Below are 16,346 nucleotides of genomic sequence, written 5' to 3' on the forward strand. Positions count from 1 at the left end.
TTCTCACCGTTAATGCTGTTGCTGTTACCCTTCTTTCAGAATCAACGTCTTGAACAGTAACCTGGAGGGAGTGGTGCTTGACAACAGATACTACGCTGGCAGCTGCTTGCCACAATTCATCCAGGACGTCAGATTCAGGAAGCCTTACAACTTGCAGCAGTACACTCTACAGGTGGAACCGGCTGGCACTCGCACTTTTGTATAATGAGTATTGAGTTGGAGTTGATTTACGCGATTATAGTTTTTAATAATATCTCACCCTTTATAAGGAATCTATAACTTGTAACTAATGTCTTCATTAATGGTTAATAAATCACTTACAATTATTTTATGGATCAGTTATAAGAACAATTTCTAGGCGTCCAACTTGTGGAAAATCCCTTTGTCTGATTGGACCATATTACCACTTACCTTGGTAAAAGGGCTGCACAGCAACTGGACAAAAATCCATTCATCAACAACTTATTAAGCATTTATTAACATTTATAACTGCATTATTATTAGATAGAAAGGACACCTGACAAAGGGATTTTTCACAACCTGGAAACCTACAATTTGTTCTTATTAAACTTTATAACTGCTCTATAAAGCATTAATAAATGATTTGTTAACATTGTTAACGCTATTAGTTACAACTAAGGTTACCTTTTATAAAGAGGCACCATTTTTTCTTAGTGTAGGTTGCTTCAGCTAGGCTTAATTTATAATAATCATTGTTCTTCATTCTTTTATCTGTTATTCTATGTTCTAAACATAGTTTACAGGAAATTCATTGTTTAATTATATGGTCCTGCTTATTACACACTAAAGAGGACATTTTGCGTCCCATGTATTTACAGACAAAAGGCTTGTATGATTTCACAATGCAGTCTTTTAAGTCCTACTCTGACTACAAGGACTACACCGAGAAGGAGCGCAAGACCCACACTTCCTTTACCTTTGGCTTTGCCGTCCCTGGCGTAGCTGAATTCGGCTTCAACTTCAAAAATGACAAATACACCAAGTCAGTTCAGAAGCTCCGCCGTGCTTCTGGCCAGGTGAGATATCATTTGTTTTTTTCTTCTCTCCTGACCCTTTTCTCAGACACAAACTCCCAAGTCATGCAAAACATCTGCAAATTCCCACTCCAATCTTAACCTCAACGCTGATTCTCTCCTCAGACAAACTCCTTCGTGAGGGCCAAAGCAGAACTGGAGTTGGCCCAGTACATATTGAAGTCAGACGATTTGATGCTTCACCCTGAGTTCCTGCAGCGCCTTCGCTCCTTGCCGCAGGCCTATGCTTATGGGGAATACAGACAGATCTATAGAGACTACGGCACCCACTACATCACAGAAGCTGCCCTCGGAGGAGATTTCGAGCACACCATTATCCTGAACAAGGAGAATCTTCAGAAGACAGGTAATAGATAAATAGTGGCTCCTAAACTAGAGTCATGGGGGATCCTCAGTCAAATCGAGTTCGGTTTAATTTCTGTATTTACTACACGTTGCTAGAAAGCATAATTAATTATGATCACATTCTGGGGTTTTGCAATGGTAGTGACATCATCTATATCTTGTCATCCTTCACACTGAAAACTGATGGTGGTAAACTGATAAAACATTGCACTGAAATGTTTGTGAGCAATAATGTGATTTTGAAAGGCAGTGTAACACAGAGTGACAGAGTTTGGCTGTTCTAGATTATTCTTTGGACGACTACAAGCACTGTGTGCAGGCAGGCATTAAGGCTGGAGCCAACATCGATGGTGTTTATTTGTCGTTGGGGTATCAGGGTGGAGCCTGCGCCGGCATGCTGAATGAGATGGGTGGTGAGGTTCCATCTTTTATCAAATGCCCTGCAAAATATGTTGTGTTTTACATCAGACACGTGAACTGATGCTGAAACTCTTAAGTCCAACCGTCTTTCTACAGCGGACACACTTCATGGCAGCATGGTGGAGGACTTTTTTGCTGTCGTAAGGGGTGGAAGTAGTGAATCCATCACTGCTTTGGTGTCTAAAAAGCTTCCCACCCCGCAGCTGATGGCGCTATGGGGTAACGGCGTGCGTGCTAACCCTGACTTCCTTCGCACAAAAGTGAGTTTCTCTGTCTTTCACGGAGTCCCATGTTTTGTGTCTCCCTTGTCTATTTTTGTTTTTGTTCATGTTACATGCTATGGTCCCATTTATTATGCTCTCTTGTCTCCCACAATCTCCTGTGACATCAACACCTCTTTTCGTTCTTCCTTTATATTTCACCATCTCAATTTGCAGCTATGACAAAACAGTCCACATGGAATATGACCTGACTAATTGATCCAGAAACATTTACAAAAGAGTTGGTCAATGGTGGAACTGGGATTGGCCCAGTTACAGAGAGGCAAAGTACAGCGAGGCTCATCAGTAGCAAGTTGAAGAACAAACAGCAAAAGATGGCAAATAGCAACTGTGCCAAGTCCAACAAGGCTGCCTTGCTCCAACATGGTTGAGTTTCTGCATTTGCAGGGCAGAGTTGAATTTGAACAGTAAAAAGATGGTTTAATAATGACATTCATGTCTATTAGACACTGCCGCTGTATGAGCTGGTGACCTCTCGAGACTTCACCCAGGATGGCACCCTGAAACAAAACCTGAAGAGAGCCCTGTCAGAGTACCTGGCAGAGGCTAGTCCATGTCGATGTGCTCCCTGCCGCAACAACGGAGTGGCCGTTTTGAGAGGTACCTCAGAGGATGTAATTGTTTGCTGTTCTTGACAAATGTTATGGTCCCATATTCATCAGTTACTGACTGAAAACTCGTATTATTCAGACCTTCTTTCCTACGCTATTTGTTTTCACACTCATAGTTTGGGCTAAAGCTTAAGGGTACATTAAGTGACCTTCATCACCCACCACAGGTGACCAAGGAAGCCAATAACACCAACAGAGCTTTCTCTGAACAAGTCTGGCATTGTTTGTTCCCAAACACAAAATAATAGTGCAGAAAGTGACTCTGATGATGATTAGAGTGATGCTAATGATGTTTGTGATAATTAAGATGGTGAAAAAAGTATCTCCACCTCCCTCAACAGGCACCAGGTGTGACTGTGTGTGTCCTACTGGCTACACTGGACGAGGCTGCGAGACCACTAATAGGCCGAAAGGTTAGCACTCAAAACACTGCATACATGACATCATTTTTCTTTCTATGCTCTAAACCCACTGAGACACTGACACAGTGATATGAGATGATATGGCTCTATACCGTCTGACAGATTTAGCCATTGAGGGCAGTTGGAGCTGCTGGGGTGCATGGTCCTCCTGCAGTGGAGGAACGATGACGAGGAGTCGGCAGTGTAACAACCCAACGCCCAGCAATGAAGGCCTGACATGCAGAGGACTGCAGCAAGAGTCCACTGAATGCTTTTAAAATCTGTTCAACAGCCTTGACGTCAACCGTGACATAAAGATTTATAAAAACTTAAGTCTGTGGTGTGTTTGTCTTTTGACTTCCTAGTGTGACATAATGAATCATATTTGAAGAAAAAGAGACTTGTGAATGGTATGTCTTCAATGAATGTTTTATAAAGAACGTTTGTCTAAATAAATAGGTAGGTAGATAGATAGATAGATAGATAGATAGATAGATAGATCTGTCTGATGCACTCACCTGGATTCAGCTTCTGTTACCCAAACCTTAAACTTAATTAATGTCACATACAAGCATCCAAAATTTACAGTTTCGCCGTGCTTCAAAAAAGTTCAGACAGGAAAACACACACACACATAGTAAAGTCTGCAAAACACATTTATTCCTACCTTGAAATACAGTATGTCATACAGTGTGTCCTGATAAGTGACATTCATTTTATTTCTGAGAGCTCTGACATTTAAGAAAATATTGTGAAAGAGCAGTTTTTATTAATTGGAAAAACCACTTCACAGATTATCTTGAATTAGCACTTAAGAGCATCTGAGTCTGAGGGAAAGGTCCCTCTAACAGCGCTGAGTCTGAGAGGAGGAGCCCAGGCAGTTTGCTCCGCCCCCATCAGGCACAGGATTATTGCAGGTTCTGGTCCGAGTCTTACTCCCTGATGCACAGGATGACCAAGCCCCCCAGCACGACCATGACCCATCTGTCTTGGTATCTGTCGAGTAAAATTAAGGGTTGTTTTTTTTCAAAAAAAGGATATAGATTTGGAAACAGGATATGTCTTCACACTGTCATCACTCCATCACATCCTCTGAACCGAGGAGCCAAAAGTGAAACAGGCGGCAGATCAGTTAGCAAATGGAGAATAGTCCCTGTCGTCGTACGAGAAAATACTGTACATGCAGGAGACATTTTACAAGAGGTTTGCGCTTGTTGTCACGCAGTCAAATGGGCAAAAAGTCTGAACTGATCCAAATGAAGGAAATTACCAAATGAACAACTTCCTGTCAGAACTGAGAAGTTACAAAGTTTAGTTTCACTGAAGTATAATTTTGAGGTACAAGTGCTTCGCTTGACCTTGTACATTTTGTGAGACTGAAGTTTTATTCCATGGCATTTTAACACAAAATATTTGACTTTTTATACCACTACATTTAGCTGACAGCTGTAATTACCAGTTCACAAAACAAGGTCTGGATGCATTAAACCCTGTACTTGCTATCTGTACTTTAAACATGAAGCTACAGCCAGCAGCCCGTGAGCTTAGCTTCGCACAAAGACTGGAAGCAGGGGGATGCAACCAGGCTGGCTCTAACACACACGTTATAGCTTGTTTGTTTAATCCGTACAAAAACCGCAGTGTAAAAACAAGCTGGGGGGTTTTTATGCTCTGATCTACGTCTTGAGTGGGCATAGTGACTTCCTGGAGTCTCTGCTGGTGGCCTGGCAACCTCACGCTCACTGCACCCAGCAAAGAAGTGTGTCGTTTTTTTTTACAGTTTTTACACAAGATAAAAAATGTTAATTAATGAGCTTCAGAGGAGCTGGTAGGCATATTTGTTTTTATATTTGGACAGAGCCCGGCAAGCTCTTTCCTCCTGCTTTGAGTCTTTATGCTAAGCTAAGCTAACTGTCTCCTGTCTCCAGCTTCATATTTAACAGACAAATGTGAGAGTGGATATCTTCTCATCTTACTCTCAGCAAGAAAGCGAATAAGCGTATATATCCCAAAATGTCAAACTATTCCTTTATTCAATTAAATTATTTGAATGTGTTTACCTCCATTGCTTTTACTTATGATCTATTACTTCTAGTCTCACCTCTTCTGAGAGTCTCCTCACAGGCATCTCCCCGGTAGCCTAACTTACAGACGCAGCTACAGGAGGTACCCTTGAGGACAGGGACCCCGTCGTGCCTGCAGGGGGCGCAGCGACAGGAGTCGAACTGCTGCAGATACTCATCCAAGCCCCGCTGCAAGTTGGCCAGTCTTGCGCCTACATGGTCAGCGGCTGTGCTGAGGCGCACTAGCTCATAGATTGGCATGGTCTGGGCCATAGGGGAGGAAGAACAGAGACAGTAATAGGAGAAAGAGGCAACTTAATAAAAACCAGATGACTACACCAGCAAAGGCACAAAGTAGTGTGAGGTCATAAAGTGAGAATGTAAATATAACTTTGTTTTGTTTCTTCTCTTTAGGAGCCTGTTATGTCATATCATTGAAAATGTTTCTTCCAGTAAGTTACCTCATATTCAATGAGTGTTGGGCTGTATTTGAGAGTCGCTCCCCATTTCCTATAGGTTTCAGGGTTCCTTATAGCCAACAGGCCACCGCTGCTCTCTGTGATTCCCCCCTTCACTAGAGTAACAATGTCCTCAACCACACCAGAACTAGAGTCCTTGCCTACATTTCAAAATAAAAAAAATAAAAATCCTATTTGTAATGCAAGCGCTGATAACACAGTCCTACAACATACAGCAAATAAAGTCATTTAAACTAATTAGGGATTAAGCGTTTTAATGTCTCACCGTGATCAAACGATCCGCCTTTAAAGCACGGTTTCACACCCACTTTGAGTCCTGCTGTTGGACCGCTTTCGATGGGAAGGCTTAAACCAATAGAGGCACCAATGCATACACCAGTTTGTTCACCCTCCATGTCTGTGAACAGGAGAATTCAACGAATGAAAGGTTACTTTACATTACATTTCCTATTGGATGATATTGATTAACAAACTGGAAAGCCCACAGTACGTGATTCTGCCATCGCTGTTTTGTTGACAACCACGACATATTCAAGGGTTCCTCCCATAGTTCCCTCTGTGACATAGTGGGTGCCAAAGGTGTTGAAGAAACGGGAGTACATCCCAAATTCATACTGCTCAGGGAGCTCCATGAGCGAAACGTAGAAGTCTTCATGAAGCATCAACTTATTGCTTCTCATTTTGAAGTGGGCCGTTTGCACTCTAGACAAAAGCCTGACGAACCCTAGTTCCTGAGGACAAAAAGACATGTTTTTATAGAGTAAAGCTGGGGGTTTTCAGAAGTACAAATAGTAATAATGATGAAAAAAAGTTTTATAAAACTGCAACATATTTATACCCCAAATAATGTCCTTTTTTGACACTTCAGAGACTCTTCTAACGCTGTTTAAAGGAGTTTTTGGGTAATACATGTATTTGCTTTCTTGCAGAGCGTTAGATGACTCTCATTAAGTTTGAAGCTATAGCTTGGAGACTGTTAGCCATAGCTCTGACCAACCAGCTCACTAATAAACACATTATATCTGGTACAATTTAAACAAACAAGATATAATAATATATAATTAGTGAGCTTTAGAGGTGCTGGTAGGAATATTTTGTTACATTTAGACAAAGTCAGGCTAGCTGTATCCGGCTGCTGGTGGTAGCTTCATATTTGAGAGTGCTATCAATCTCCTCATCTAACTCAAACAAGCATATTTCCCTAAATGTCAAACTATTGCTATAAAAAAATACCAAACCCTGGCTGTAAACAATTAATAATTATGTATTTAAAACATGAAACAAAACTAATTGCACTTGTTATAGATATATATAGATCATACCTGGCTTTTATACTGCGATATGTTCCGGAGGAAGTCTGATTCAACACTTGCACTCAGTCCCAGTTCCACATTATAGATCCCAAATGTGACACCGGCATTGGCAGAAGCCATACTCTTCCTCGCTTTTAGCATGCTCATCATATCTTTAAAGTATTCCTGAGAGCCTTCTGACGTAGCTTCAGCCTGTAACAGGTTAAACCGAATGTCAAAAAGTCTTGGCTCAAACAGCCCACTTATGAAGTTACACAAAGAAATAAATAACAACATTACAATACCACGAATTGGTAGGCATGGTAGTTGTAAGGTTTCCTGTAGTTCTTCTCATCGTCATTGTAGTGCAGGTTCTCGCAGAATGAGTCATAGACAAATTTCCTCCATTCACCATTATAAACATATTCACACTGTCCTCCAAAGTACTTCGGGTCGATTACATGATCCACAAAGTCTCCAGTCAAGACGTTGTAGCTAGGTAAAGCGGAATAATTCAAATTATTCATTAAGCAAAGGTGTTAGATTTAGTGAGAGATATGTCAAGCAAAAGAAATAATGGTGTGATTTTCTATGTTGTAAAGCAGTTTGGTAGAGTAGTGAGTAGAGATTGAGTAGTGATTGTGATCTGTTGATAATGCATGTGCTTATTTAAATAGTTTTTTTACAACTGTCCTCGTGCTTCATGGCTTTGCATTTTCATCTGTCATATGATAATGTGATACAAACTAAATAAGGTGAGTAATAACAGTGACACCAGAGATAGCTGTGCAGTATTTACCCTTGAGTGCCACGTTCAACACCAGGGATCGGCATTAGGGTGGAACACTTGTCGTCTCTCTGGTTGAAGTCTTCACAGCCCTCTTCATCAGAAAAATCCTCACAGTCTGACTCTCCATTACAGCGTAGGGACTGGCTGATGCAGCGCCCTGGGTAGACAGAGAGACAGTCTCACTCACACAGATTTATTGTGCATGCGTGTGCACACACAGACAGACAAAACACCTTCAGCTTAAAGGGAATGTGTTGTCTAAGTGGTTGTTGATGGAACTTGCCAGTTTCTTTGCAGGTGAAGCTCTCTCCACAGTAATCTGGCACCAGACACTGTGTGGTTGCCACTGGACATAGCAGCTTCTCCCACAGTGTCTCAATGCACTCGGTGCCTCCAAACTGTGAGGGCTTCTCCATGTATTGGAAACGGAACTGAGACAAAAAAGTTAAAAATGAGTTAGCACTTAAAATCACTCAGTATTCCCATTCCCTTATACCATTGTTGAGATAAAGAGTCACACAGACACACTAAGAAGGAAGTAGGAAATAGGCCACATACATTACATTATGTTCATGGTGGTGCAGTTAAAATCATATAAATTCAATGAATGTTCATTTCTACATTCCATGTAATTAGCTAAGAGGCTCCAAGGATCATAAATCACTCCAAGCATTACAAAACCAAGGCCCACTTTTGTTGACCTTACTGGAATAGGAGAGCTGATTTTTGTTCCCTTTGGACCTATTGATCATCTCATCCATGATATATTGATCTTTCCAGTTTAAACTCCAGTGTTTTTGGAGAGCGTTCCAGTTTTGCTATTGCCAGGCATTGCACCCATAATAAAGGTTGTAATCATAATTGTCATTCAGCGTCTTTAAATGTTATGTTAATATTGCGAAAAACACCATTACCTTTCTGTCTGTGCAGGAGTTACATGGAGTCCAAGATGACCAGCCCCCCAGCTTACAGTTGATGGGAATTGGTCTGTTTACAGCTCTGACCTTCCTCGTCCCAGCCCCACTGGACCCCCCAAAAACACCAATATATAGATATATCAAATCACTGCTATACAGATGTAATCAAGTGAATTTAAGAGGAAGCAAAACTAGGAATACTGCACCTGTTAAAAGCAGTGGTCTGTGGCCTCCTGGATGCATTCACTACTGGGCTAAAACTGATAAACAGATGCAGTGTGCATAAAGTCAGGAGTAGATTATTACATATCTCCATGCTGAAAATGAGTAGCTAGTCCTTAGGATTAAAATGCCACATCACAAAACAGCTGTTGGGTTGTGACTTCTACCACTGCAGCTTTGACCAACCACTGTGAATGATTGATCAAGAGTAAACACATGCTCAGTGGGGAAAGGTTTTTCTATCAGGATCTATCACCCCCATTTCTCGTTTTCAAACCGGCAAACACTCCAATGGTCACACATGTCCCAAAATACACAAACACTTTCTCTGTAACAAGAAAAGAACTTAAAAACCTCAAACTGAAACACAAAGATTTTCCGTCTCCTTCTTACAATATTTACAGTGAGGTGGTGCATTTATTATTAGTATTATTGTTGTTATTATTATTATAACAATGTATTTTACTTGGACATCAGTGACTGTATTATTGTTATTATTATTATAACAATAATAATACCTAACCTATCATACAAACTGACGCTTCTGATTCGTCATTCAAACAGCACGAACGTGCACGTTACCGTGTCACGCGCAGCACGCAGGTGCGTCTCACGTCTCGCGGCGGCGCTTTCAAATTGTTTGTATTAGCATAAACAGTTGGACTCATCTCGCTAAAATTTATCACCGTAAGTTAGCTGACAGCGTCCACGTAATTTCTGTTTCGACCGCTTTTCAAATGTTCAAACCTGAACAGTGATGTACAAAACGAGCTACAATGGAAGAGGTAACTTTTTAAACATTTGTTCTGAGTAACTTTAGCTTAAGGACCGTTAGAGGTTAGCTAAATGTCGGTAGCCTTCTTACCGTGCCCTGTGCTAGCAGTTACCCCATGTTTAATACAGTTTGTTTCACACAAGGTTATGGCTTAGCTAGGTTATCACAGTATTGTACCATAGTATATTAAAGGGTCGACACTGCCAAACATTTTCTCATTCGCCTCAGGTGGTATCTAGCTATGCAGATAGTTTGGGTTTTATTTGGCCAGGTTTTCAGATATCCGTCTCTTGAGGCATCTGCCTCCACCTCAAAACGATGGCTGCAAATTGACTTTCTTTTGTGGTGCTCACAGCAGTGATAAATCACATTCAGAACAATCAGCTGCATCATCATTTCTGAGGAACAGTGTTATTCTGGATAACCCATAGACCTCAATGTTAACAATTCATTGCGTGTCCTATGGATAAACAATCATTTTCATTATTGATTAATCTGTCTAATGTTTCCTTGGTTCATCAGTTAATCGTGGTTTGGAAAATTTCAGAAAACTGAGCAAAGTGTTCATCACAATTCCCAAAAGCCCAAGCTGACCCCTTCAAATGTCTCGTTTTGTCCACCCAACAGTCCAAATCCCAAACATATTCAGTGAATATCAATCATAGAAGACTAAGGAAACCAGCAAATATTCACATTTGAGAAGCTCGAACCAGAGGATTGAGTGAGAAAATGTTATTTGTAATTGTTTTGTGTCAGCATTGGGTTATGGCTCTCTAAATTAACCATTTAATTATCTTTGAAAATAATAGATATATTTCTAATGATTTATGATATGATTCTTGATTTTTCTTTCTTAGGACGGACTGATCAACTTCAAAGCTCTGAGGGCCAAGTTTCAGGAAGAGGCCCTCCTGGCTCAATCCAAAACCAGTCGACCAGCTGTTGCAGAGAAACCCAAACACCTTCTTCCTCCTGGAGGTCACTGCAGCTCCGTGGTTTGCAATATTAATATTGCTGTAGAAAGCAAGACACCAGTGGTCCCCCGGGTCATCTTCAGAGATGGGTTGCAGGCATCTGGAGGCAAGCGACCAATTTCCTTTCCACCACAACCTCAGCAGACCTCCCCCTCATCCCAGCTTGCTAATGGAAACAGCACAACAAGGCAGTCTCTCAAAGACCGACACCTGCCTCTGGTGCTTCCTGTCCTGCCTGTAAAAGAGCAAAAGACAGAACCTCCAGCCAAAAAGGAGCACAAAGTGGAACCAGAGCCAGGGAAAGAAGTCGCCCCACCAGCTAAAATAAAGAAGAAAGGTTTGCTGCTTCCTTTCAAGTCAGCGAAAGCATCAAAAGTCAGCGCAGAAAGTGGAGAGGAGCCTATGTATGCTGATTTGACCACCAGACCTTCCAGTGCTCCCGGCGAGTTGCCGTCTGGGGATAAACAAACCGCAGAAGATGGGGTTTCGCTCCAAAGTGACCAATCAACCGCTGAGTTCCCGCTCTCCAGCCCAGATATCCCAATCACCCCTACTTCTGCAGAGACAAGTGTTGACTCCGACAACAAAATTATTAGCACCTTGGAGAGGGCCAAGAAGAAGTTTTCCCGCAGGCAGATGTTGATCTCTGCCAAACATAAGAGCTTGCGTTCCCCTGACTACGTCTCAAGAGACAAGGCGTTCCCTTCGCCACCAAAGAACATCGAAAGTGTCAAGCCTGAGCTACCCATACCCCCACCAGTGTGTCTTCCACCCCTGGCTTGTATTTCGGCCCGGCCTTTCTTCAAAGCCAACAACTCTGCACACAGTAATTTATATTCATATATTCAGTGATTTTTTTTTTTTATCCACATCAGCCACCTTTTATCTTCTTACACTGTTTATTCAGATAAGATTTCTAATGCATTTGCCATATTGTATTTCCCAATGGCTAGAATCTGTGTTGGATAAGCAGTTTGGCAGGGACAAAGCTGAACTTCCCTCTGTCAGGAGTGGTGAACCTCATCCACCCTCTGCTCCCCCAAAGAAGCCTCTACCTGACCTGAGGTCACTGGGGCCATTGCCACCAAAGCCCGTCAGACCTCCATTAGTAGATCTCAACTGTTACCACCTACCCACAGTTAACGGTATGATTTTTTTTTTGTTTTCCATTTCCATGCTTTATTTGACTTGTTTCCCCCCTTTTGTGATACAGACTGAAAAATAAAAGTTGTATTTTACTTGGACATCAGTGACTGTGTATGATCCGTACTGCAGTTTGCATTATACTTATTTGTGGTAAGGCTGAACATCTGTTCAAGTGCTGATTTTGGTTTCTTATTATAGAGGTGTCCCCAGGTCTTAGCCAAGCACCAAGTCAAGAGCCAGAGTCCGAGCACCCATCATCTGTGCTAGACGCCCCAGAGTTTCCAGACTTTGAGAATTTAGAAATGGAAACAGCAGAGGGTGAAGCTGTTGACATTGGTGCACTTGAACTGGAGGCCTTAGACTTAGTCAGCACTGACCTTCCTGTACTCGATGACTGCGGGTTTGCTGATTTTGAGGATCCACAACCTGACGTGTCAGCATCTGATCTTTTAGAGCCCCTCATGAGCACAGCAGTCCAAGATCTGCACCTTGGCAGTCAGAACATAATACCCCTTGATCCAGCCAGCTTCCTTGAACCAGTAAACCTTTCAGAGTTCTCAGAGCCTGCTCCACCAGAGCAGTGGTCTCAGAGTGAGGAGGGGACCATAGATCCCCCTTCTAACTGTCAAGCTGACGAGACTGATCTGGGAGCTGCTGAGAATCACTCTGCTGCAGAGGAAACAGACAATGGTAACCACGCAGCATTGAATGATGGGATTCAACCACATCCAAGGTGACGTAGTACCAATTTAGTCACATTTTAATATGTTAAGACATTTCCTGTTTGTACAATTTGATTGTTTTCCTCCCTTCTAGTGTATATCAACAGGACTTTGAAGCATGCAATAATGTGTATGAGGATGTCGAGAACATCAACAAATTCATTTTGGGCCAGAACTCGCGTAAACGAAAAGGTGGTCTAAAGAGTAAGAATGTTTATTTAATACAGTGTTTCCTTTTGCAGGCATATATTTTCTCTGTTTAACGTCCTTTTTGACCATTTTTTACAGATCCTTATGCTGACAACCACCCTATGGTAACAAATGTTTTATCTAATTGAGAATATAATCGTCTTAGTAAATAATTAGAGAGCAGTTAAGTTTATGGCCAGTGACACACTCTGTGCAATCAAGAAATAATGTGCTTCTGTTTAACAATCATCTGTGGTAAATTAAAAATCATCTGTGTTTATTTCAAGAAGGAGGAGGCGTCTCTTAACATATGGCCACGGAATCCTTGGTATGTTTTTTTTTTTTCCCCAGACATACAAGTCCTGTGTTTTATCATTGACATTGTTTTTTTGCCAGAAGGAAGGCAGCTATTGATTCTCTTACTGTGGTAAATCAAACTGCAGGGGCAGTTTATCAGGAGAACATGCTCATTTGGCCCATAATCATGTCCACAGGTATGTTAGAAATCTCTCTGTTGTTGATGTTTTGGTAAAAAATACAATGTTGTACAGCAGGTCATATCCATTTTTCACACTGAAAAATGTTATTTCTCTTGTGGTGTTTTTTAATAGCATATTGTTCCATTTATATTTCAGATGGCACATGTGATCTTTATGGACTGTAAGCTATTTTTGCCACTGAACAGTCTTGATTTGTTTTCAGTAAGGAACGCCAAAGCCCCAACACTGCAGACCATAAAGAACAGAAGAAGAGGGAGAAGCAGCGACTGGAGAAAGAGAAAAAGGAGCAGAAAGAAAGGGAGAAGAAGGAAAACGAAATGAAAAAGAAGTTCAAAGTAAGTTAGGCAATCAAATTAAGAAACAGCTCCTGTGTCTGATATTGAAAGCCCTGGAATGGTCTATTTTTATTCAGCTTGATTTAGTCATTGATTGACTTGTTGAGTCTACATTTCAGTAAGTGTATTGGTATCATAATGACGGTGAGTAAAAAGCAGTTCAAAGTAATTCAAGGCTGTAATTTACAGTATATAGTTTGGCATCATGTATGACACCACGCTCACTGCTGAGATCTGACTCTAGGTGACTGGCGAAGAGGAACCCATGTATCACGCCAAGGTGATGGTGGCAAGCAAGGTTCGCAAGAATGACCTGCCTGTGAAGAGCGGGGACACAGTCAGCATCATTCGCACCACCAACTGCCCCAAAGGCAAATGGTTGGCCCGAGACGCCAATCACAAGTGTGAGTTTAGACATGTATTGTTTTGTTTTTCATGTGATTATGAGCCCAAGAGTAGTTGAGATTTGAGATAACACAATGCATTGGTGGTGGTGGTTGTTGTAACTGCTCTCTCCTGGGTATTGCAGACGGTTATATTTCAGTGATGAACGTGGAACTAAATATCAAGGAGATGTTGGAACTTGGCAAGAAGGCCCAAGCAGCTGGACGAGGAGGCAACCTGGAGGGAGATACCATCAGCATAGGGAGCAGGTACTGGGTAGCTCTAATAATAAAATTCTTCAGTTTCTCAATTTAAAAAACGATTTGTAACCAGCCCTCGCTTTTCAGTCCAGCAGTGTGTGTTATGATCATTGATTCATAACTCTTCTGTTTTGTTTTACAGATCCTCCAGCCACCCTGTACTAACAAGCAGCTGTAAGTGTCAGTAGCCTCTGCACAAAGACATTAAGCTCTATGGTTAGCTTATTGTAAGACTGGGTGTACTGTCACCTCTAAGCCTAACCTTGCATTAGCTACTCCATCATCTCGAAAAGCACAACAGCCTAATAAACACAGAAGTTAACTGGATGATACAATGTATGGACTTGTTGACTGACAGAGAGCAGTTGCACACACGTGACACAACGCAACGCCTGGTCTGAATAACTTAACTAGTCGTCATATGCTTGACAGCCATGTGTTATTTTGTGATTGTGAGGGAATTCCATGCAAGATGAGGGTTTTGGTTTCTACCCTGCCAAACATCTATCATCAGCATGCACACTGTGCTTCATCAAACTAATTTGTTTTTTTCCCCACAGTCACAGATGACAGTGAGGAGTGGGCATGTGAAGATGAGACCCTCTCACCCTCCAATGAAAGCCAGTAAGACTGTCCTTTTACTGTGGCTTAAAGTTGCTTTAAAATTGGCGTTATTTCTAAGAGGAATGACAGAAACCATTGCCCACATAAGAGTAGATAACCACTGGAAGATATGATTGAATTTATGTGGCACACAGTATATATAATTATTTTCTTTCTCTTCATTCTATATAGTAGCTTTCCCCAGCAGACGGCCTCAATGCCTGAGATGTGTGAGTACATTGTATATCCACTCCTTTTGAAGTGAAAACATGCCTCAGCCTCGAGGGTTAAAGGGAAATGCAAGCTCTGCCTGTGGTTGTTTTATGTTATGCATTGACATATGGCAGACTGTCACATGCCTTTGATGTGCACTTTTACCATGCCATTTCCTTACTCACTCCCCCTTCTGTCTTAACTGTCCTTACATAACTCACCCCCGTCCCTCCCTCACCTACCTATACACCCACCTCTGCCCTATATGTGTTCGCTCTGACAGCATGTGGCCATGTCAGCGCCCAGCACACTTTGAGCGATGCCAACCTGGAGGACCTACACACACAGTAAGTCTCAAACATACACAGGTGTCAAAGCAGATACCATGGCATGTTTCTCTTGCATGAGTAACTAAATATTAAACATTGGAAAGCAGAATAGTAACGTGGAGAGCAAAACATACATTGGTTCTGGAAGGAGGTAAAGCTATTTGGTACTATATGATTTATAGTAGACACCTAGTAGACAATAGTTTGTGCATTGAAAGACACAAACGTAGGTGACACACTGAACTAGGGATGCAACTAACAATTTCATTTTTGAAAAATCTACCGATTATTTTCTCAATGAATATATCAAAAATTTCTTCTATAAAATGTCAAAAAACAGTTAATAAACGCCCATTGTGATTTCTCAGAGCAGAATATTCAAATGGCTTGTTTTGTCCAACCAGCAGTCTGAATCCCAAAGGTATTCAGTTTGCTGTCATATATAGCAAAGCAGCAAATCAGAATATTTGAGAAACTGAAACAAGCAAATATTTGGCATTTTAGCTTGAAAAAGTATTAAATGATTCATTGATTAGCAAAATACTAGTTTCAGCTCTACACTAAACAGCCAAACACGTGGTTCAAAGCTGGAAATCAGATGCTTCCTAGTCAGTGCATACCAGATTTGAATGACCCTAAATTGTCTAATCAGAATCCAGTATTGGAGAGTATTTGTCCATCCAACATTGTATGTATGCTATGATAATATTTTGTTAAAATAAAACGCATGCACAGCCTAGTTGCAACAATGCCTCCAGCTAGACAACATACTTAGCAGTAATGGCTGGGTGGTAAAGCCCTCTTGATTTTAAGGGTGTAAGAATTTTTATATGTAAAATATAATATACATGCATTTAATTAATTAATGTGAAGACGATAAAATTGAAGGGTTATTTTAAAAGTTTATATCAATTTATTTATTATAAAGCCTGGCTGCTTGGACTATTCAAACGTATGTACGAAATTAAAAGAAAATAATTATACAGACATAGAATTGTGTTCCTAAAAATATAAGGACAAATCATCTGATACATAATGAT

The 16,346-nt window shown here is 41.2% G+C and overlaps 2 protein-coding genes across 2 annotated transcripts in view; one reads left to right on the forward strand and one right to left on the reverse strand.

Moving 5' to 3' along the window:
- LOC139296442 (uncharacterized) overlaps positions 1-3,391 on the forward strand; it is a 32,905-nt gene extending 29,514 nt beyond the window's left edge. Inside the window, exons 17-24 of the mRNA XM_070918842.1 lie at positions 40-172; positions 840-1,037; positions 1,161-1,401; positions 1,685-1,813; positions 1,917-2,080; positions 2,548-2,701; positions 3,054-3,125; positions 3,237-3,391. Of these exons, the coding sequence (XP_070774943.1) occupies positions 40-172; positions 840-1,037; positions 1,161-1,401; positions 1,685-1,813; positions 1,917-2,080; positions 2,548-2,701; positions 3,054-3,125; positions 3,237-3,391 (1,246 nt within the window). The remainder of the gene's footprint in view (positions 1-39; positions 173-839; positions 1,038-1,160; positions 1,402-1,684; positions 1,814-1,916; positions 2,081-2,547; positions 2,702-3,053; positions 3,126-3,236) is intronic.
- Positions 3,392-3,957: 566 nt separating this feature from the next.
- Positions 3,958-8,970, reverse strand: c8a (complement component 8, alpha polypeptide). The gene is made up of 11 exons (XM_070919448.1): positions 8,861-8,970; positions 8,652-8,760; positions 8,021-8,168; positions 7,747-7,894; positions 7,253-7,442; positions 6,978-7,160; positions 6,146-6,386; positions 5,921-6,052; positions 5,638-5,795; positions 5,215-5,440; positions 3,958-4,109 (listed from the first exon to the last, which is right to left on the reverse strand). The coding sequence occupies exons 1-11, from the start codon at positions 8,968-8,970 to the stop codon at positions 3,958-3,960; spliced, it is 1,797 nt and encodes a 598-aa protein (XP_070775549.1).
- Positions 8,971-16,346: the final 7,376 nt, after the last annotated feature.

The sequence above is a fragment of the Enoplosus armatus genome, chromosome 14 (assembly GCF_043641665.1).
Source record: "Enoplosus armatus isolate fEnoArm2 chromosome 14, fEnoArm2.hap1, whole genome shotgun sequence".
In the NCBI taxonomy this organism is placed as follows: Eukaryota; Metazoa; Chordata; class Actinopteri; order Centrarchiformes; family Enoplosidae; genus Enoplosus; species Enoplosus armatus.